Genomic DNA, 24,189 nt, shown 5'->3' with positions numbered 1-24,189 from the left:
AATTTATCACAGAAAGTGTACTGTAAAATACATTATTTTAACCCACTATTTACAATCTTTTCTCAAGGGGACAACCCCCCACCCCTCCTTGATTGGTTTGCCCTACTTGACTATGCTCTGCCACTCCTGGGCGTTAGGCCTGGGGCAGAACAAGTGCCCTTTGTTCTGTGGACTCTTCTTAGTGTGGGCACTACTACATTAGCTCCAGGCCCCACTTGTTACACAATCCTGGCTGTCCCTGGCTATGCTTCAAGTTGCGGTGAAAGATGCATCTAACGCGTCAAAGGAAGTTGTGATATCTTCTGAGCCTCCTGGGCTTGGGGAGCGGGGCAAAGGGGGTGGATCAATAGCGCAATAGGTTTAATGCTCCGTCTCCCTAACAGTTTTCGAAACTGCCATCCAGCCCCCTCAAAATGTTGAGGCTGGCTCCGCCCCTGAATAAGTGAGTGTTTTCCCAAGCAATGCTTGTGCCTTGAAGACTACATCGTGACTCCACCCACTGGGGCCCACCAATCTGTTTTCTTTTTCTCACACAGGGAATTAATGTACAATGAGCTGCTCCCTCAGATGATGGCTTCCTCTCCTTAGATAATGCACACAGGGCAGGAAGTGACATCACAAGCACTCCAGTCCACCCCGTGATAGACTTACATGAAAGAAAGAAAACAACTGAGGATATTTGTGAGAAGTACAGGTTTTGCCTTGCATACAGGGCATTAGGGCACTGCCAGACTATGCCACTGTGGGTCAGTTCTCTGGTCTAATGAGGGATACTTTAATGATTTGGTGCTGATCCACTGTGCTTTAAAATGCAACATTTCACAAACATTCATGTTCACTTAAAACGTGTACCTAATACTGCTTAAATGATGTGTTGTGAATAGTAAACATTTCGATCTGAAACATGTGCAACATTTTTGGCGCATGGGAATGTAATTGTCCCAGTATGACTGCGGCTTTGGCAAAGTAGGTTGCAAGCCTCCCTGGGTAGAAGCAACATTCTCTCGCGCTAGATAACTGCTGGCTGCTTTCCTCACCATATCAGTGCAACGACAGCCTACTTATGAATGTCACATGAACCTTTCGCGCGTTTTCCTTCCAACCTCGTAATATCCAAACTTTGCCTTTTCTCCCCGCAGGTTACAGTGTGCCCAGCAACAGCCTGGAAACGAATGACAGGTGGAACGAAAGGCGGCTGCTGTGGGTGCTGGACGAGAATGCCACCGGGGTCATGGAGCATGCGCACCGCAAGAACTGCACTGAACCAGGTGAGGAGAGCTGCATGCCCTGTTCCTCACTCTGAGGCAACGTTTCCACTCCTCGGCTGTCTGGGGAGCAGGCCTATCTCAGCAGGAAGACGCAGTGCAGTCCCCGTTGACTCACACTGGTGGTTGCCCTTGGCTACATCATGATTCAGCGTTTTCTTTTTTTACGAGAGTTGCTTGCTGCAGGTTTATCTGGACTCGTAATGCGAAGTGAAATGTGTGAATGGGTTATGTTGAGTTTGGTAATACAGTTGCTACCAGTCCTTACAAGAGCGCTGGCACATTTCAGTTATTTATATTGGGAGGGAAACTGGAGGACATGTTGCAAATTCTGTAAACCGACATATCCTGGGAAGGAAGAGGCATTCTTTGATTGTGACCTAGTTAATTGATTACTCAGTGGATATTTCAGTGTTTGCTTTTTAAAACTTTGGAAACTTGAATATGTCGTTCGTGCATAAAGGCCTTCCTATTTTTTACTCTTCTGGTGGCATTTCGATTTTGTTAGGTGGAGGGGGTAGATAAACTGAGACTATTTTCTTTTCGGTTACAGTCAAATGCACATGCGGCGGATGGGCTGTGTCAAGTGTGAGTGGATGGGATAGTTTTGGGGAAACCGTTCGTAAAAGGCACTTAGGGCCTGATCCATGGAATATTTTGCACAGTGCAAAGTCACTCTGCACACTGCCAACAAACAGCCTGATTCATGGAACAGTGCAAAGTGTCTTTTTTTCCGTGCAAAATCACTTTGCACTGCTCCGTGAATCAGGGTGGAGCATCGCAAAGTGTATTTTTGCAGTGCAAACTGACTTTGCATGGCAAAAAGACACTTTGCACAGTTCCATGAATCAGGGTTTGTGTCGGCAGTGCAAAGTCACTTTGCACCATGCAAAAAATTCCATGAATTGGGCTCTTAATGTACTAAGAAGCGCTCCTTCTTGTGGAAATTGTCTAATAATGACATTTTCAAAATTGGTAACTACATAAACACCAAGTCTCTGCCACATGCTTCTTGTCTCCTTGCCTGAAATCTCTCCGGGCAGGCGCCAAGCTATTTGCTAGGCTCGGTGAACGCGATTGTATTTAAGGCCTTCCTGGAGGAGATGAGTGTCCAGATCAAACTTATGGCCAGGGCTCTTCCATGTGAAGCTGATACTCCCAGAGAACTAGAGCCTGTTGTGACCTATTGTAGGAAAATGTGTTATGTACCACTTGGGGACATATATACCTTTTAATTGTATTGTTCATTTATATCGCACTAAATACCAGCGAGGGGTTTCTAAGCACATGATCGTGATTCAAACCAGTGTAAACGCTGTGTTGTCTTGCTTCCAAGACAAACATGTTGCACCTGAGCTATCCTTCCTCCCCTTTCTGGGTCAGAGTCGTCTTTAAATGGTTCACATAGCATGAAACATGTATTTTGTAGGCCACAGCAGTGGTGAGGTCAGGCACAGGTGTTTCCTCCCTGATAACAAGAGGTTGGCCTTAGGGAGTTAGTCTTCGGGGAGGATCCACAGTACAATATCCATTCAGTAACTAGAGGGAAACACCCTGACAGGTGGCTTTGAAACAGGCATCGCCTTGGTGTTGAGACATGCCACTCATAATGTTTCCCTCATTGTTTTAAGGTAAGGGGGCAACATAGCACAGCTGGGCACGCTGGAAATACCTTCCCCGGTGCTTGGCTTTGTTTGTGGGTTGTGTTTTTGTACAACATCCCTGTGCAGCACGATGGAAAGCATTTAAGAAGACTTGGTCACTTGAGTGACCAGCTGGTTCAAGGTCATCGTGACACTACCTTTTTAGTCCTTTGGACTTCATTTTACACGCTGGTGCATTTACGGGGGGGAAGTGCATTCTTGGTAAACGTCAACGGAACACATTTGCCTTAAGCCTGGTATACCAAGTCTTATTAAAGGGATGTCCGGGGATGGAAAGGTGGCGTTTACCTGGCACTGTGTCAGCTAGCCTGCCAATTTACTACATACTCCTGAATGTCAGCTTTGCACTCAGAAGCCAAAGAAGCACATTATAGTTTTGAAATGTCTGTCACAGGATCCTCTCAGTACATGTTAGAAATGACTGCAAAACACGTGTTCTTATTGGTCGCCTTCTCGCGACGCCATGTTTGAATTATCACCTACATTCCCTTGTCTTAGAAGGGGCATTAATCCTCTTTAGTACACATATATCTATTGTTAACTTGTTGACGACTTACTTGCAATTGTTTGGTTAAAATGTGACTGCCTTCTTGTTCGTGCTGTGAGCCTTTGAAAGGTCTATGTTCCAGGCGTGTGACTGCGTTTCCCCAGTGCACACACGGTGTGGTGCAAAGAACCACCTTTGCCCTTGAACTTAGCACCTTTGAGGGATCTCCCCTTGGGCGAATCTAACATTTTGCAAACCCCCATGGCAAAACGGAAAAAAACACTTGCACCTAAGGTTTTGCCACATGAGTGTTTTTCCACCCTTCTAAAGGGGTGGAATGGTCTTAATCTGTTGCACTAATGGAGTGCTCTGTTACGGTCAGTGTTTTTTTTTCGCAAAGTGCAATGTTCCGCATTTCCATGGCTCTTTGGCACTGACGGCTGTTTTGCTATACCCCAAAACCATCAAGTATGATGTGAGTATGTGTTTGACTTAGGTGTGGTCAGAATTTGTGTCCTTCAGTGAGGCCTGTGTTTCAATGTAATTGCTGGTGTGTTGAAACAATGCACATGGGCTAGGAGAGCACATTCTCTTCCACCCGATCCCTAAGCCCTGAATCGCCCGGAAGAGTAAAACTCAGAGGTCTGCACTCACACATTGAACTGAACTGTGCTGAGCCACTTGAGTGACAGTGTTAGGAAAGTTTGAGATCGTTCTTCAAAGATATGACTCCTTGGTATAATTATAATACCTTAGACCATTTTCTAAGCGCAAGTCTGGGATTCGAACCTGTGTTGCAATGCGTTGTCTTGTTTCCAAGAAAAACAAGTTGCCCATGAGCTATCCTTCCGGCCTTCAAGGAACAGAGTCATAATGAGTGTCATCCATCACTGTGACCTCCCATACGTGGGGGCATTCTATGCATCTCAGGAGAGCCACTGGCCACACCTGCACCACAAGTTATTTGTTCAACACTGTGCTCTAGCCCCTGCACAGGGCAACATGAGGGTAGATCATTCAGTGTTGGAGGCCAGGGTCTGTGGGAAGGGAGTAGGAGCCCCCTATGAAGCACTGGCTTTGTAAATAATTTGATGTCAGTGGTGATAGGTGAATTTTTACAGGAGGGGCATTAACACCTCCCAATAAGCATGAGTGTCTGAGCATAGAGTGGGAGCCACATCTACTGCCCCCCCCCCAAGTACATTTTTAAAAGAATGTGTTGAAATGGTGAATTTTAATGCACAATCTTTAAGAAAAATTGGGACAAACGCCATACAATTTACAATCAGTTCTCAATGGCACGGGTACACATTTAAAGTTGCAAGCAACTAGCCTGCATAAAAAAGTCACTTGCCACCTCAATACTATACAAACCAACACTGAACTCTTAGTCAGTCCACGGGGCCATACTAATGCAGATGACAAAGGAACTTATAAATGACAGGCAAAAGTAGCAATTTCTCGGAAACATCTGGAAGCTCACCATTTACTTGATGACAACGGGCACAGTAGGGGTTTCACCACACGTTGGTTGTGGTTCCCAAATTCCCCTGAAATTAAACATGTCTTATTATTTTTTTACAATATGCGCAACACATTACTTTGGAAAACAAAATTACGGTATCAGATGTCTGGACTGCCATTTTGAAAATGTCGGTTCGTGATTCTTTTGTGACAGGACTCAACAAAAGCTGAGTTTCTATGAAAGGGGCACGAAGTTCGATCGTTTTGGAGAAGGATCTGTAAAACCAAATATTGGTAGATCAACATGTGGTTTGTCCCAGCAATCTGCAGTCACATGTATGTGCTAATTTATCAGCATCATACGTCAATGCTAAGGAAGGGTGCCCTCATCCAGATCAGAATACTTGGCTTTTGGTAGCCTGCTAGGAACCCGGGCCACCTCATATGTTCAGAGCCGCTGCTCGCTCTGATGAAACTCCCCCTATCTGCGGCCTCAGCTATGAGCCGTTGCAGAGCTACACACGTTACTGTGACCTCTCTTTCCATCCTGTGAAGGCTTGCTTTGGGGTGGGTTTGGCCTCTGAGTTGGGGCTGACTCATAAGGACGTTAGGTGGATTTTTGTGTGCCAAAGGTTGTCTTCATGGGGGCAATCTTGGAATGACTCAGGTTAGATCTCTACAATTTAATACAGCCTGGCTTTTTTCCCATGATGGCTGAATGTCCTTCCTGGAGCAAGAATCGCAGGGTTTTTCTTTTAAGCTGAATGTTTCATCATATGTAAACCAGCCCACCTTCATGGTTTAAATTAATTCCTTCCAAATTTCGTTCCACTATAATAATTTTAAACATCATTTTAAAATCTCTTATACATGTTTAGTCTGGAAACACTCCTTTCCATCAATGCATTTTATATCTTCTTTTCTCTTAAATTGTTCTTTTCTCTTTAGCTATGACCTAATATAGTGTAGATGTTGCTTAATACAGTTTGCCTACTGCTGAGTGTTGCTTGCGGTTATCACTGCGTCACACGCAGCTAATTAAAGCCATCATAATACATACATTTCCAAAGTGTAGGACCCAGTTGTTGGGGACTAACTATATCGCCTGGCCATTTTATGTTTCTTTGGCTCGGGCAGATCATTTCATTGATCGCGTCATGCTGTGAGTCTGCGAGTATCACTACACTGTGTTTGGCCCTTTTGCCACGTCACTCAGCCTACTTGCAGCCACTGCATTTGATGGTTTCAGCACTGCAGCACTGCATGTCCATCTGATGGCTCTCTTGGGGAGTACAAAATTGGGGCGGGAGTGGGAAGGGAGAGAGCCGGCAGAAATCGGCATGGCTCCTTACCTGATCTTGCACAAGGCCATATGTCTATGGGTGTTTGTGTGTGTCTTTCCTGTGTTCTGTGATGTTTCTGAGACGGGTCTGTCACTCAGTGGTCTAATTCATTCACCCCAATATCTGTGTTTGACAACATGGCTACAGGGTCAAATCCCAACAGGTCCACTCAGTCTTTCATCCTTCCAAAGGCCAATAAAGTGTGTACCAGTGAGGTGGGTAACGATGAACATTAATTATCAATGCAAAGATTCTCGCCTGAGGTGAATGTGGCTTCTATAAATACATCTGCGACCTACATTCTGATATCAATCTTAATAGGACAAATCTGCAGATACACTATCTACTGGCTTGCAATACCACATGAGATTCAGAGACAGGAAAGGGGTAAACCTGGAAACCATCCAATATCAGTGGGATAAGAGCAGGCAGACACAAGGGGCCTTGAGGTTCTTGTGCTTGTCTACTGTCAAAATGTAAGTAAAAACCCTCTAACAATCCGCACGTTCATACACCAGCACTACCTGAATGCACATAGGCCAGATGCTGTGCTTGTGGGCCGGGGTATCACTACATATTATACCCACCCAAAATATCGCCATATATATGGACGTCTGGAACAGCCATAGGCAATATTTTTTGGGGGGGATAATTTTTGGGGTTTTTGGGAGTGGGGGATGCGGGGGTGTCACCCGCTCCTTTAAAAATAATGCAGGGGTTGCGGGGTGTGTGCCCCGCATTTCCATGCCATTAATATAGCTGGAAAAATATGGCAATATCTTTGTACGTCGATATCTTTGCGGGGATTTTAACACATGGAACCGTGGGTTGGACCAGACTGATATGCACATTTGGTAAGGCACAGGGCGGTCACTCGTGAATGTAGACCCTCTTGATTGAGGCTTTCCCACAGAACAGGCTCTTTAGGCTGTGTTTGTCTGTCTTTAGTACGGGGCCCCTCGCATTTCTGACCTTCGCTTGAAAGACCTGGAGTTCTCGCACTAACCGATGAAGGGTAATCCAGATGTGAACCCCTTGCTCTCTGTGCGAGGACCAATACGGCTTCACCTTGCAGATAATGTTTAACAAGGGTGACACATGTTTCTAGGCGTGCTGCTGGTACTCCTGTTCAGAGGAAACGTACCTAGCTTTTCGGTGCAGCCAACCTGCCATACAGATGTCTGCTTCTTCTTTAGGCAGATGCTGTGGGCTAAAATGTGTTCCATAGAATGAGCTAATGTAGCAGTGTTTGTCCTTGTTAGAGGGGCGCTCACGTTTTCATCTAACAAATTGTATATTACAATATGGATGCAGTAATGATACATTGCAGAGCATTAATAATGCATTATAAGCATACCCAATGCTCCAACCACAAGGATTGCAGACTACACTGCACTGATGATCCCTAATAAGGATGAAGCATGCATGCAGTTGTGCGCATCATTGAGAGCTGTCCGTCTTGGGTTAAAATATGTTCCGCATAAAATAGAACCTCCCTTGCAGAGAAATACACTTTTCTGGACTGAGGCTTGCATTTGAGCTAAACTGCATGCCCACAATGCATTGCTCTGAACTGGAGGTGAACTCCCAGTGATGGCTACTGAGTGGTGCTGTGGCTTGTGTGACTTAGCTGAAATGACTTATTTTACTTTCACATGTCAGTTGGAAAGGATTTTCCAAGCCTTTATAAACCCGACTTACTGTGCTAGTGTATGCTCAACATACCTTTAAGTTCCAACTACAAGGATGTCAGACCATATTGAAAGGATGATCTTTAAGAATGATGAAATGTGTGCAATTGTCTGTATTATAGAGGGGTGTTTGTCTTGGTTTGATGAATGCTATGCATAAAATAGCAAAGTCTTCTAAACAAGGACAGTTCTTTGGAGCAGAAAGACTGTTAGTCTATCCAATTTGTGTACCCAAAACACACTGCTCATGGGGTTCTGAGCTGTGATAAACTTCCAATGAAGGTTACTGGGTTGAGCTGTAGATAGTGTGGCCTAGCTAAAATGGCTTATGTGGCTTATTGCACTTTCATATTTAAATTTTTCTGGAGCTAAAGACTTGAATTTGGTCTAATTTGCATAGCCACAATGCTTTGCTCATGCGGCTTTAAACTGGAGGTAAACATCCAGTGATGGCTTCTGGGTGGGGATGATGTGCTGTACCATGTGTGACTCGAATTCATTGTAATTTTCTACTTTCACATTTTGAGGTGTAGGTTTTTTTCAGGCATTTATACCCATCATACCTTTGCTGGTGCATTATCTGTGTATCGCCACATGCATGCATGTGGCTGAGCAGCCAAGTGCTTATTGAGTTAATTAGGTATTACAGACAAAGGAAGAAATGATGGTCTATGGTCATGGAATTTTGCACTAGAAAGAGAAGTGTTTTTACTGTGTTTGAAACTTAAATGAGCACACATAAGTAACTTGTGATGATGTTTTAATTAATATTGCATTTTTCGTATTGCTTTGCTGTTTGCAACTTTGAGGAATTGACCTGTACATGCCCCCCTTTGCCTTTGCGCAGATGAACGGTGTATGCGCTGCTCAAGTTGAAATGAGGGCTATACCACATGTTATAGACTGCATTTGCAGGATTCCGATTATACATTTATAAAATAGCACATCTGAGTTCGGTGATATGGCAAGAGGGAACCAAGAGCCAGGGTGGCGTGGAGGGCAAAATCTAGGGCACATTTTCGTCCAACACTATCAGCAAATGAGAGGTGCCTTTAGATGTTGAATACGCCACTTCCTATGTGAAGTGATAATAGATTGTGCGCTTTGCTGAAATGCTCCGCACTTTAGAAAGTAAGTGCATCAATTACCACTTGAGAAACAACAAACAGCTTAATTGCCGCAAAGTGACACAATGTTTCAATCCCAAAACAACAGTGGCATATTGGATGTGTGAATTTGGAATAAGGCTAGAGTCCTGTGCCTTTGCAGTGAGGACATGCTTAATCAACCACTGCAGCTTACATTAATGCAACATGACAAGCAATAGGAACGGTATCAGGTAATATTATCCCCATATGTATGGTCGCCGTAAATAATATCGCCGGGAAAAGGTCGTGGCGATATTATATGGGTGACCATATATATGGGGACAGGGGCAACAAAAAAAAATACATAAAAAATAAAAATAAAAAGTTTGGGAGTTGCGGGGGTGTCCACCCGCATGTTCCATGCAATAATTTCACCACAAAAAACGGCCATTTTTCTGCGATATTTTTGCATGGCGAGATTTTTGTGGCGACATTATTACATGGAACCATACGGACTGGTTAAATTGGCCATGCATTAAGAGTGCAGTGTCTACCTGCAGGCTTCAGTGAATTTTCTGCTTAAGTTTTTAATATTAGCGCTTGCCTCCTTTAAAATAGAACTTACTCATCACTAACGAGTTAACAATTCACATACATGAAACACAAAACAGCTCATGACGAGGACGGTTTCAATATAAACATGTTTTTCCACTAATAGTTTCAGTCATGCATGTCTTACTTAGTACTAGCAAATACCATCAATGTAAGATGGGTTTAAAATGCATGAAAAATGTAAAAGTAGAATAGATCATTTCATGTAACAAGCCACATGCGCCACCGCGCCACTCAGTAGCCATTCCTGGAAGTTCACCTCCAGTTTTGAGCCACAGAGCAAGGCATTGTGGGTATACAAATAAGCTCAAATGCATGCAGGGCAGCGCTATAAGACGAAGACAGTTTTCTGGAACAAAACACATGCGTTTGAGATGATTTGCAGATCTGTGATGTGCTGCTTAAACAGGAAGTAGAGCCTTAATACTCTAATTGTGTACAATATCTTACTCGTTAAGGACTACACATATGCATTCTTTTACACTGCCATTTGAAAGACAGTACCTGAAACAGTCTACTGAAAGGTATGGCTTGAACTCAATTGAGGGGATCTGCAGAATACCAGAGAAAGTCCAAAGTTGCTGAAATTTGGGGCCACATTTGCTTGCATGTGCGTGTCTTGGTGTCGATGAATCCTTGAAAGTGTTCACCAAAAGTTGCAGCAGTTACCACATCTCTCAAGTGTCAGGCAGGACATGTTTTCCCATATGTGGGACAACTCGATTATTAACCCATTGGTAACATATTTGGTTCTCTACAGCCACCCGTTAATTCTGAATTGCTTCAATGTTATCTGATTTTCAGTAAATCTGCCATAAGTCAACAGTCAACCAGCTAAGAGACAACTGTTATTTCGGACAGATCTTGACTTGGATTGGGGTGAGACTTGTCTTCTTCCATTGGCCCCACTCTTCAAGAAAAGCTTTTCCAATGCCGCAAAACCTTTCACTCTTTGGTGGCTACAGAGCTCCCCCGTTGATCATGGCTTTTGCATCCACGTGGTTCAACAAGCTTGACTCTCAAATGGCCTATTTTTTTTGTAACATGGTTGATGTGTAACTAGGCCCATCACCGGTGCGAGTGACAGGAACATCATTACATTGGATCACAAACGTTTTGTGTAAGGGGTTCACCTGATCCTTTCCCAATAAAAGAAACCAGGTGGACACAACAGCTTATCATTTCCCCAAAGCTGATACTTTCCTGACTCAGGAAGGCTTTGGTTCCCTTTCCTTATAGTAAAAGCTCTGCGAGCATAGGGGTAACTACATGCTTGGCAACATTCTTGTCACAAATGCAAATATCGCAACATTATATAACAAGAAAGCTTTCTACAATTATAATTAATTTACTTTATTTGATTTATTTAATTTATTCATTTGTAGAGCGCAGCAAACCCAAAGGCATCAGGGAAATGTTCAAAATACATGTTAAAAGTGTGTGTGTGTGTATAAATATATATATATATATATATATATATATATATATATATAATAACATTGATAGTGAAATAAAATAATTAAAATAAGAGAACAATAGAAAAATGCTCTTGGGACTTCTTAACCTTTTCTTGTGTGCAGAAGATCTGTTCTAACATGTAGGTACACGTCTTTCTACCACTAGCACACTTTGGTCCCTCTATTCTTTTTACACCGGGTCAAGGTCCAGAATGTGAATTCTGTGTGGAATGTGTTTGTGTGTGTGATAGATCCTGCAGGGGATGTGAGCGATTGTGATGTGTCAACTATTGTCCCAGCTTGCTAGAACACGCTAGATTCCCTTTTCGATTCAATCTTTGAAATAACAGCATTGTGGCTCAGTGACCCCCCACCCCCGCCCACTGCCTTATACACACACAATGAAAGGGGTGTGCATGCAGTTGAGCTGTATAATCAGGTTTAATGATGAGAAACAGACTATCATCCTCATCAGGACTCAGAGGCAGGGGGCACAGAAATAAGGCCAGCCTCAAGTGAGGGTTTCCTGAAGCCTGGCACTGAATCCCATTGAGGTTCACAGGTTCTCTTATGTTAGAGGTGACTAATATTGTTGAATGTGTGGCCAAGAAGGACATGCACTGCATGGATGATATAGTTCTATCGTCATTAAACACAGCTTTTAATAGCTTCTCTCATGTCTCTGTACACTAGACTGAGACTGGAAAACCCTGGTTGCACCAGCCCGTGAGCTTCAAATTACAAACCCTTCAAGAATACGGTCAGGGTCTGCATGTTAAGGAGGACAGTCATAGGCCCAGAGCAGGGTCCCTTCCTGGCAGTGCCCACCTGTTGAAGCTTCACCTTTTTCTATCGGCCTGGAGAAGAACAGGCTTCCGGATCTCCATCCATCACTTTTTCTGTATCACTGCTCACAAAGGGCACCAGGCATGAGGTGACCAACTTGCCAATGTAGGTTTCCTTCAAATGCAGACATTGTTTGATTTTGAACCGTAATTGGTTGTTTCTACAAAGAAAGGTGATGCAGCAGAACGGTGTCAAAGTCAGCCAATTTCAATTTTTAACACTGCCGGGCAGATGCGCTGTTGTCGATAAAGGAATTAGGAACAGGCGGCATTGCATTTTTCATGACTGGACAGGCGTCAACCATTTATGTATCCTTCCCAACTGCTGCGAGGCGGTTTCATGTCAATCTTGGCTGGTTTCCATCGCTCTACTGATGGAAGAGATAAGGTAGGCAACACAAGCCTGCCAACGTCAAAGTCCATTGGGATGCAAATGATGGCCAGCTCACACTGCACCCCGAGCGCTGCAAGGACTTCACATAGGGGCATTCATGCTAGGAAAGCATCACAATTGCAGTTTTGTTTCAGAAGGCAAGAGCATGAGGACCCGCAAGATGTACTGCTTCATAAGGTACAATTTATGGGTAAACATGCGTCTAAAATGATCTCTGAGTTATTATGAGATGAGAGTTACAACCTGGGACCGTATTACTGAGACTTTCCTAATGCAATTTTGCATGATATTGGTACTTTGACAAAAAGTGACCTACTGCAAAAACAGTAGCCATTAATACATGCATGTTTTTTTTTTTACCAGGACCATGTTTGCCCTAGTGCTAGAAGGCAACAGTGTTAGCATTGGGGCAAACATTGTCCAGGAGCAAACGCGCATTGGAAGATTATGCTGTGTCCATTCGGACAATGTTTGCCCTAGTGCGTATACCTTGCACATTTGCCAGTCACACTTTCAATGGCTCAGTAATCTGGCCCAGATGAACAAGATGCCTTGGGGAGGCACTGAATGCACAGTACCCCAGACCCAGGTCGAGATCTGTGAAACATTATTTGAAGGGATTTGAGCAATCGGTGCCTGCATTTTTTTCACAATAAAAAAGAGGGATTTTTATGTCCCCCTACTAGCATATACTCAGCTTGCCACGTAATTTTATTGAATATTTTTCAAGTATTTAGTTTTGCTGATCAATCAAGACGAGAACTTAGATCTCGATTTTGGGGAAATGCGCCCCCAAAAAATCTACACTATACAAACCTTCACAAAGGCTCTTCACTTACCTGTCAACATACTCCAAAGCCTCGAAAGGATCATATTTCCTACCTTATATCATTAAGACTGTTTTCAAAAACAGAATCTCAATCTTTTCCTCTCGTTAATAGGGATCACAGCCAAATAAATAAAATAAAAACTGGACAGATTTACCCAAAACCTATAACCGATTTCTTACGAGCATTTTTTACCCAAATTGTTTCTTATTTGGTAAAAATCTGTCTTGTGGTTTTTGCTGTGCATTTTTGCAAAAATCACAAACTTTCCCTATTGGAAAACCAGTGCAAAACATTCAGTTTTTTACCCTCCATGTGCCTGATTCACAGAAGTGTTTTATAATGGCGCAATCCAATTGGAAAATGCTCTGTGAGTTAGGCCCTATGGTCCCGATTCATGGGAAAGGGCGCATTTCTCCCCAATTGCCGCACGCTAGAATGACAGTGCTCGAGCCTGCGCAAGGAATATAAAAAAAGGCGCGCCCCGCGTATTCATGGAATATCATATACGCAAGTTGTGCCCGGAACGCCCCAACGCGCCTCAACAGCCAGAACTGCATGCACCCCCGGGAAAACCAGGGCTGCATCTCGGGGACTCAGCACGGGGTCCCCCTTAACTGTAAAAAGCACCCCGCGGACATGAGTACATTTTCACAGAAAGCATTTATATTGCTGGTCAAACTGTGCATGAACCCTTGTAAACAGTCGCTGTATGCCACTACGCTGCATACGCGCACCCCTAGATACGATCAGAACCACGTCTGCGTGCAGGCGTCCCTAGATCTGACATGCAAACTCACCTCCATAGTTGCAATTCCTCCCGACAAGCCCATATGCCTGCTTCCAGGTGGCAGAGATTTCTAGGACACTGCATGGGCATTTCGCAGGCGAGAAGTTGCACGGTCACATCCATGAATACACTTTGTCATGCGTATTTGTGGTTGTGGTATGGCCTGGCTGTGGTCTGTCCTTCGGAATGCCCACTTTCTGGCTTGTTCTTCCCTATTTTGCGTGTTCTGCCTCCTATTGTGGCCCCTACGCAGGCCACACTGACCCCCTGCGTGGAGTCTCGCGCAGGGCACTCGGCTGCTCAGAAATCCGTGCCGAGCCTGCGCAAACTCCACCCAAGTCTCGGATAAGTCCTGCACAGCCATTTACATGAATCGACGAGCAGTGTTTCACACGCAGGATGATGCGCAAGTTCCCGATTTTACACACAAATAATTCCATGAATCGGGCCCTATATCTTTTGAAATGTAACACATATTTTTGTGCATATTTTTCTCCCACCGGTGGCTAGTGCCACCTCCATGAGCCAAATGTTAAAAAAAGGAGTTTAAAACTGTTGATGAAAGAGACTGGCCTAAAGCCTGATGGTGAAATTATGATTATCCTGCGTGATGCACACCGAAATCAATTACACCCAACGCACTCCCCTTAATCTCAGGCTTCATTGAGGTGAGTGTAATTCCACACCCAGAGCACCCTATTACAGGGATCAAAATTGCGATTGCATAAGCAGGAGCTAAATGTAGCTCGTGGCTAACCAGCATTAGTCAGTGACTGGGGAAGGAAGAGCTAGTCCATATTGTTCCTCAAATCTAACATCCACATACAATGCCAACATATCATTGCAGCCATTATTTATGATCCCTTATGCTTTAAATGTCGTATAGAAAATTGCCAAATGTTATGTTACGTTAGATTATTTATATTGCGCAACCAACGGCCCGAGAGCATGAGGTCGCATAAACAGAGAACACAATACACCTAGCATGAGCCGGAAAAGAAGGGCAATAGACAAAGGGTTAGCAAAGAGGGTTACCAAATCCAAAAAGGTTTGTTTGTTCAACATCAGTTGGCCTGGGGAGCTAAAAGTAGCTCCTGGTAGATGTTGGTATCACGCTAACCAGGCCCTTGTAGACAACAAGCAGGAACTAAATAGCCCCCAGCTGCCCTCAATTTCCAACCCGGCTATTATGAATACTCTGCGGCACTCCACGAAGTCCATGTTCTTGCATGTCCTGCAATCCTTCCACTGGCCGCTGCTCCTACACATTTTTAAACCCTTTAATGACATTTTCAAATTGTTAAAGTGTTTTGCTAGTTCGTGCACTGGAGAGAAAGGGTTAAAGATGATTATTATTACATGAACATGAATATTTGAATCAGAAATCTGAAAATAAATGAAGTTAGATGAAATAATTCAAAATGCAGTGTAAAGAACCCTTCTCATCAGCAGTAATTGCGGGTTTAATTGTCGATAACAACTTGCACTAGGGATTTGCATCTGTCTTTTTGATCTTGTTCAATGTGTATTTTTAACTACGCAATGAACTCTGACCTCAGTTTCTCTTAGTAGGCAGGCAACAACTTGAATGCATTTACTTGCCGGGCTGCTTTTCGATTATGGCCAGCTTGAATGGCCATTCTAAAACATCTACTACTTGTTTAGCTCACGCTACGTCCAGAATTGTCTCCCGGTGCTCAAATAATACGGGCTGCCATTACCACACTCAATTGAGCGCTTTTAACAGACCTCTACAGTCCCGCCTACTGCCTCTGCCTCTGTCCTTCTTGGATTCAATGCGGTAACCTTCATTCGTCTCGGTGGACACTGCCAACAGAGCTGTGCTGTAGGTGGACCGGCCAGAACGAGAGACCATTAAGGTTCCCAGATTACTCCATGTCACCGGGGGACACCATGCCCCAGACCTGGCCTTGAATGTCTCCTTCAATTGCATGCTGGGCATTATAGCAGTGCCTTACTCCAATTTAATAAGATTGTCTAAGTAAAACTGATTACAAGAAAATCCCATAACTGGAGCAGAGGGTCCCCAGTGAGATGGAGCCATCCAGCAGCCTTACGGATCAGTCCGACATAGTTTAGGTTTCCTGCGTGTACCATCCCCCATGCACAGTTTCTTCAATTTTACCACATGACGTCTTCCCTAGTGATTGGCTATAGTTTAAACTATTTGAAGGGGCTATTACTAGAGGCATCTGTCGGATATGTCTTAGACTGTATGGAATTTTCAAATGTTCTTGATCAAGCTTCAGCTATTCACTGCAAATGCTAATTCCTCTAAAGGGGTCAGTTCCGTCGTGATGACTACATCATTGAAACCCCATTAGCCAAAGGTCTGCAACCTTTGCTCTCCACATGTTTTAGGCCACAACTCCCGTCAGCCTTAACCAGCATAATCAATGGTGAGGAATTGTGGGAATTGGAGTCCTCAACAAGGAGGATAGCCACATTTGTAATCCAGCTGCCATAATGCCACACATACAAATAATGGAAGAGCTCCTTTCTCATGAGTGAGTCATGCTCTTCCCCAAACACTATGTGCTCTGTCAGAAAGCATCTTTGCAGGAGGCTGAGTAGCATTACTGCCAGATGGGTTGCCCATATCATAGTTTAAAAATGTTAGATTACATTTGCTTTGCCAGTCTTGCTTCTCACTGCATTGCTATTACCAGTGAGTCAGAGGAGACACACATTATTTTATTGATGTGAAATATCTACTCTATCACGGCTTCTCTGGCTCCTGTGCAACTAGGCATGACTGGCCTTCTGACATAATGTGAGCAGTGATTTTTTAAATCCTTTAATTGTATTCTCTCACCAGGATATGGTCAACAAGTAAATGCCCTGTATTTAAAGCCTTAAACTCATGAATGCACATCGTTCGAAAAGGCACGATCGATGATCAATGAGATGCGTGAGACGGGACGCCTAAAGAAAATGCATGGTACGTGCCTTGAGCGATTCTCACACCATTAAAGCATATCCTTTCAAATATCTAATTTACCTTGTACTTTAGATTAAATTTGAACACAGTAAGGAAAAAGGGGGCTTATAGGACGAGAGTGCTTTGACTGGAAGCTCTATAGAAGAGTTTGTAGTGGGAGACAGGGCTTAGCATAGGACATCTGGTACCCGCTGATAACTGAACCGGTGAAGGGAAGAGGAGGCCCTGGGAAAAGCAGCTACGAATATTGAGTAGTTATGTAGAATCTACAAATATGCACAGCTGCGTGGACTAATCTACGCTTCAAGCGGGTGTGGGGGTGTTACCAATATGATATTCGGAAGGTGGCTTTTTGGGGCAGTCTTTAAGGCTGTCACGGTTAAGATGTCTTCAGACTTGGGGGCAGGACGTTCTCGTACTGGGAAGCAACGAGTGAGAAGGTAGGGAAGCGCAAGGCCGCAAAAGGCGGAAAGGTGATTTTTAGGTTACGCAGGTCTCGAGTTTGAAGGATACAACCTTAAGTATCAAATTGAATTAGTTGAGAGGAGGACTCAACCTAGCAAAAAATAACAATTATCTATAAATTAATGCTGCATTCTGGGATGCGCCACATGAGGAAATCTGCTGGAGATTTTTCGCTGTTAGTCAACCTTCCATCCCTTCTCCAGACTCATTGGCCTGCAACCCTTGCAGCAAACCCAGGCTGCGAATCCCAAAAAAAGATTCCTTGGCTTCACACATTTCACCGTCTGATGCCACAGGTGGTGCATGTTTTCCCTCCCCCTGTTTGTGTCACTTTCATGAAAAGTGTTCAGATACCTGTGAAGCATGGCTGAGCATTCCTTCCACCCATCCAAACGTATATATTCTCCGGGAACATGGCGCAGGCGACTGTGACGCAGGCGGTTATTTTTAGCGGGAAATGATCTGTGTCTGCTTGGGATTTATTCTCCACACAATTCGATGCACTCAATGACCTATTGAAAGCCGCACGGAAGACGAGGCTCCCCGCATGACCGCCCCCACCCCGCCCGTCCCCGCGCGCCGCTAGAATCCTCACGCAGACTGGGCAGATGACAGCAGACAGAAAGAGGTCAGCAGCAAAATGCAGTGTTATTTTGAGCCAGTAAGTGAGAGGAAATCAAATAATGAGGAGAATGCCTGGATGTGTAGACCGATAGACAAATAAGTAAACACCTACAAAACACCAGCACATATAACAGGGGCCTGCAACATTTGGATCTGCAGATGTTTTACACTACCACTCCGTTAATCCAATCCAACAACAAATTGAATGGGGAGGGACCATGGAAGTGGTAGTCCAAAACACCTGGGGAGCAGCAGGTTGCCGGTGTGAATAATAGAGGAAACTAAACCTTTTGACAGAAGCATAATAATAAAAAGGGGCGGCGAAGCCTTATTTAATGTATATTATGCCTGCCTGCTTTTCAGGTGTGCAGTTTTATTCACACGGAGGCTTCCACTTCAGAGGTTCACCCCAGGCATTCCAGACGGAAAGTTTTAAATAGCACACTGGGAACTATGTGTGGGCGAGAAGGAAAAACAGTTAGGCTTCTTATCAGGAAAGAGGGGCGAGGTAATGCCAGTCATGGCATGTGGAAACCTCTGGAAGGCAGTCGGCCAGAGCCAGTTCCTTGCCCATCTCGACTGGCACTGCTGTGTGCCATGCCCATCTATATCAGAGCAAGGGACAGGACGCACCGTTGCCTTTCGGCCGTAGTCACATTCCCCAGTCGTTGCCTCTGAAAGGTTGGTCAGGTTGAAATAGAGCGTGCCATATGCTGGTCAAATCCCCTCGCGAGAATGGCAGAGTCATCCGCATGTTGGCTCGTGCCTTCACAAGGCCGTTAGGGAGCTGGCACGTGTACATTGCTTGCCAGGGCTGGGAAAGAACTCCATTTCGAGAATGAGTTTCGCTACCCAGTGAGGGAAGGGCAGAGTCTGACATAGGGAGGGGATTCTCATAAGCCTCCGGGAATAAGGGTTTTAAAGCGCTGCGTTGCATTGAGTCGGGCAATAAACAACTGCCTCAGACAGGCTGGCGAGGCTGGGGCGTAATCAATAAGATAGAGAAGTCTACGGCCTGCATCTTGTTACCCCTGAATCCCCATGGTTGGAAAGAGTGAGTCTGTCAGTCGGGGAAACGACTCATGCGTGTAGCTTTGCACCTGCCATAACTGGCATTACCCCATGCCCTGATCCCGTCCTGAGAGCACCTGCCAACGATTCTCTCTCTCTCTCTCTCTCTCTCTCTCTCTCTCTCTATCTATCTATTTCTCTCTCTCTCTCTCTCTCTCTCCTCCCGCCCCCCCCCGCATAATTCACAGCTCCACACTTCAACCTTTCAGACTGCAATGCACTTGGCTAAGCTCTAAAGTACAGGCCTCTCTGTGAAGAAACTACAAAGACGAAAGACAGACAGGAACAGATAAGGAATTCCAGGGGCGACTGTGTCCATTGTCTTGTTGTTGTGCAAGCTTCATTCTATCTGTGCCCGAAGAAGTGATTGGAAGTTCATGATAGCTTGCAAATAAAGTTGCTAGTGTAATTAGAGTATCAACTTATTTTATTGTGTCACTATCTTTTTATCGTGTGTGATTAGGGATAAGGAAGGCCACGCTGCCTTTGTTTCTTTGCAAAGTACTTGACATTGCAGGAATGTGGAGACGATGACCTGACCAGACAGCTCTTTTCCACAGTGAAAGGGCAGAAAGCCAACACAATTGCTGTGAGCGTCTCCGAAGAGGACAAGGGTTCGATCCTCCCCTGAGCGGACTCATGCCTTCATCTTTCTGAGGTCAGAAATGTAGTACCGCAAAGATGGGCAATAATGATGGTCATTAATAACATCTGTTAGCACGTGCTCCAGAACCAGCATTTCGAGAATGGCGGTCTATTTAAAACACCAAATATTAAATGGAGTGAGAGCCATTTTGTGGACTGGATCTTCATAATAAATTCTGCATCCTGTCAGCTAGGGGGCTCATGATGTGTGAGCAAGAGAGAAAGTGTGTCTATCTTTCCTACATTTCTGACAACACTGTGTTTTTGTTGCAGTGTTTGCTTTTATGGTGGGAAGAACATATGGTATCCGAATCCTATCGACATCCTATTGGGCGCCGGTTTGGGGTCCTGGTGCCCCGGGTACTTTTGTTCAAGCAGGCTATACCCGGATTAAACAAATATCAGAGAAATGTGCATCACAGACATGTGCTATATGGGTATGCAAGCACACGATGCACAAACGCTGAGTTTTGAAACCCACTGCGTATTGTGACAGGACAGGCTGTACAATACAGGGTGCACACGTATAACAAGTATAACAACTGCATTGACAAACACCTGCTGGGGTGAGCAGGTTTCAGCCCCTTAGGGGAAAAGGCCTGGACCTGGTTGGGGCCCTTGAAGGGACAATGCTGAGCACTGTTCTTAATTTATATTATTTATTGTATGTATTTTGCCCCAATTGCCTGAAGTCAAGCTTGAGCATTGGCGCTCCTCCCTCATGCATGGCAAAAGTGCTCTTGGCCATTGCGGCTACACAAAACGCAAGAATCGGGATGAATTCCACTTGCGGCACCTTGACTAGACCTATGGGAGAGACCATGGGTGTGTGCAGCGACACCACAGTTCTTCGAATGCGGAAAGTGCTGTCATTAGGGATCACATCCACCACAGACCTGCTCTCCTTTGGGCACACATGCCCAAGTATAGTATTATAAGTTATTGTTAGTGTCCAATTGTTGTTGTAAGGGTGTTTTGAAAAATTCCTAATTTTGACATTTTGCACAAAACACCAAATAAGTGCCTGCGTAAAGGACAAACATGCCCGCACAAATAGAGGATAGGTTCCGAACCAGGAGGAACTGGTGTCTCTGAGTGTTGTTCTGCATGCAGGAGTTGGTGTGGGAGGCCCTGTGTGTTGTAACCACACGGGTAAGACTCAGTGCCTCGGGTGTGTGCTAGTGTTTGTGATGGTGGTAGTGTGTCGTGTGATATTGGGGTGAGTTGTGGTTGTGAGCACTGTTTAGATTGCATCCATAAGGGACCCAGAATCACGGGTGGCTGTTGCTGTGTGACTATTTGGTGTCTTGGTGTGTACTTGTGTCATTGACGGTTTTATGGACTATGTGGCGGGTGGGTCACTCTAGGTGTGCTTCCAAAATCCCAGAGATGGTGGAGTATGAACATTAAATTGATTCTTGATGTGTTTATGTGCAGTGTGGCTAACCAAAGGTCTTGTGTAGTGGCAAATGCAGTGGCAAATAAAATAATATTTTGAAGCTTTGGTCACCACCTGCTGGATTTGTAGCAGTCTTTTTTTGTGGGCAATTTAAGAGTTACTTGGTGGTATTTTGTAGGAGTAAATTGAAGGTACATATGGCAATAATTCTATTTTCCTCACATGTAGGAATGACACTAGGTCTTCCTCTTTCTCGCAACTGGTCCAATATAATTAAAAGATCTAGCATGCCAAGAACCTACAGTCATAAATTATGCTCACTAATAAATAAAATGGTGGTCCTCATGGTAATATGATTGAGTAGGCAGCCTTAAGGAAAAAAAGGTATTAGTGACTCTGGAAACCTGAAATGGGCATCGTGCTGGAGTTTTCTCATTTAGAATGTAAGCCGCATCATAATATGAGGTTTACATCCACCATGCCAGACATACAATATTCAATATGCTGATAGAGCCCTGAGGAAGCACTGGGTTCTGGGCAAAACACGCGTCAGAACATTTTGGTCCTGACTAATCGCACCTAATTAAATAGAACTAGATCTGAACACCAAATGGTCTGAGGCTCCCATCAGCATGTTATGAGGAGCATGCTTGATACTACATGCAGCATTGTAATGGAAAACACCAGTTGCTCAATTCACCAAAGCATGGAATATCACCTTTCTGAGAGAAATAGCACAGAATGCAGGAAGTTGCAGGTACCTCTATCCATTACAATAAAACTGATTTTGTACACCATCCTCCAAACAACCCTGAGCCAAAGAAATAAAAGAAGAAAAAATGCAAAGCAGATACCCACAATCCTTCACCTGATTACAGATAGAATAAAGAGCTTACCTTGAACTAATTTGGAGGTGCAATTAAAACAGAAAGAGTACTGCTGTTCACCAACAGTGTGGAGAAACAGAGAAGCACATACACTTCCATAGCTGAAAGGTACTCAAACTGCACATTACATGTAACATGTGCTCTAGCTATGCAGAGTGAAGAATGACTGACATGGTAACTTCCTGTGTTTATTCCAGTAGGTCCTGTACCGTAACTCCGTAAATGTAAGCCTGGATTGTTGACTTGGGAAAATAAGAGGCAGGTTCCTTTAATGTTTGGAGAGGGTACTACTGTTTGCCATCCTCAATGTGCTGCCATGTGTGCAGTGTCTGTTATCAGGTGTGTCTTGTGAACATCTCTGCACCACTGACCCCACCACTCTTGAGTTATGCAGACTCTTGGGCAGAAGAGCTGTAGATTAGCATATCCGTCTTGTGGAGTACACAGTGATACTGCACTATCCTACTGTCTAATACAGTCCTACTGTAGTAAATGAAGATCACCGCTATCGTGCCAACTCTTCCTTCTTCTCTGTTTGTTAGCAGAAGGTCATTATTGACTGCTAGAAACTAGCCCTTTTGGCAAAACCTCAGTCTTTATTTGGAGGGGGGTATGAATCATCAAAGGACTTCCCATTTTGACTCATTACATAAATTAATTAAGCATAGGGTCTGATTTCCCTTCAGCTGGCCTGCCTTTGTTTGTGGTTCGCTAGGCCCCTGCTTTTTATTTCCAGCCAGTGACTCACCGTGAGTCAAGGGTGCCAGCAGAGATTCCGTGCACCGGAGCATGAGAGGGTCCCTCCAAGGCATTCAGCCAGGCATCAGGAGCCGGTAGAGACCATGGGAAGGTGGAAAGGGCCCTGGCTGCTCTGGAAGTGAGTGGCTGGGATAATGAAACCAACAAATATGGAATCTTACCAGCTCAGTGCTATACTCTATGCTAGCTGGTATTTGTGGCATCCACACCTGAGCCTAGCCAATAGCGATGGAAGATCCTATTTATGCTACAAATATGTACTGCAGATATGCCATGGATGTTATTTTCAGCACACACACCCGTGCACACGTAAACACACATACACACACACACACACACTCTCACACACACTCACAGACACGTGCACACACACACACGTGCACACACATACACAAACATACCTGCACACAAACACACATACACACACACACACACACGTGCACACACACACACACAAGTGCACACACACATCCAATTGAAGGACATGGAAGCTAGTAGGGCTGCCGCCTTGCTGGCTTAGAGCCAAACACGCAGGGAGAAGTTTCCAGTCCTGCTTCGCTTTGACCATTTCCCATCACTCCTTCTCAACCATAATTCGGCCTCATTAAATGGTTTCACCGCTCCCCCACCTTCAAAGCTGTTCTACAGATTACAAGGCACTCAGTCCAGCCAACCAGCCAGCCCGCCAGCAGCTGCGGAAATGCACGTTTATGTGATGACATAGCTCACAGTCACTGACGATGGCTCCTGGGCCGATATATTCTGACCCTTCCCGCTTATAAAATGAAAATGAATAGCAGGGAGCGGCTAGGGCCTTATAGGTGGCCAGGCGCCACCCTTTCCCGGGTCCGGAGCAAGGCCCTAACCCATGGATTATGGAGCAGCTGTGTTTCCATCATTTCATATTGCAAAAGGACTTCCACTGCAAATTCTTTACATTTGTAAAGAAGCTAAAATCATCTGTATTTTTTTGTGATTTAAACGACTTGTGCTCCCTGTCATCCTGCACCGCCCATTGCAAAACATCAGGTAGACCTTAGTGTCTGTGCCATGGTGTTATGCGATGCACACGAGAGATTCACAATGGGCACAATGAAGACCTTCACCTCTTCTTTTAACAGCCCATCACAGGATGGGGATTGGAGAGAGTTGTGAGCCCACCCAAAGGCTGGGGCACAAGCAGAGGGATGCACCGCTTCTCCTTGCTGACGCTTACCACCATGCACAAATAGGGAGGAGAGATGGAGCAAGTATACTCCATGCGCAAGGTAAGAGCATGTGTTTTTACATGTGCATGTCACTGTGAATATACGTGTTCATCTGTATGTGAACGAGAGAGTTTGAATTAGTCTGTGTGAGTACATGTGTGAGTATATTTGTGTTTGGTGAGGGGAGTAACATCACAGGGGGTTACTGAGGTTGGCATGGAAGAACTTTTAGACCAAGTGGC

At 44.6% G+C, this 24,189-nt stretch overlaps 1 protein-coding gene across 1 annotated transcript in view; it reads left to right on the top strand.

The window, feature by feature from the left end:
• The window catches only part of SLC24A3 (solute carrier family 24 member 3), a 1,254,778-nt gene that overhangs the window by 43,478 nt on the left and 1,187,111 nt on the right, over window positions 1–24,189 (top strand). Inside the window, exon 2 of the mRNA XM_069607530.1 lies at window positions 1,140–1,268. Within this exon, the coding sequence (XP_069463631.1) occupies window positions 1,140–1,268 (129 nt within the window). The remainder of the gene's footprint in view (window positions 1–1,139; window positions 1,269–24,189) is intronic.

The sequence above is a fragment of the Ambystoma mexicanum genome, chromosome 4q (genome assembly GCF_040938575.1).
Source record: "Ambystoma mexicanum isolate Mex_15411 chromosome 4q, UKY_AmexF1_1, whole genome shotgun sequence".
Classification (NCBI taxonomy): domain Eukaryota; kingdom Metazoa; phylum Chordata; class Amphibia; order Caudata; family Ambystomatidae; genus Ambystoma; species Ambystoma mexicanum.
Note: the sequence above shows the minus strand (reverse complement) of the source record. Positions and strands in the feature narration are given on the sequence as shown.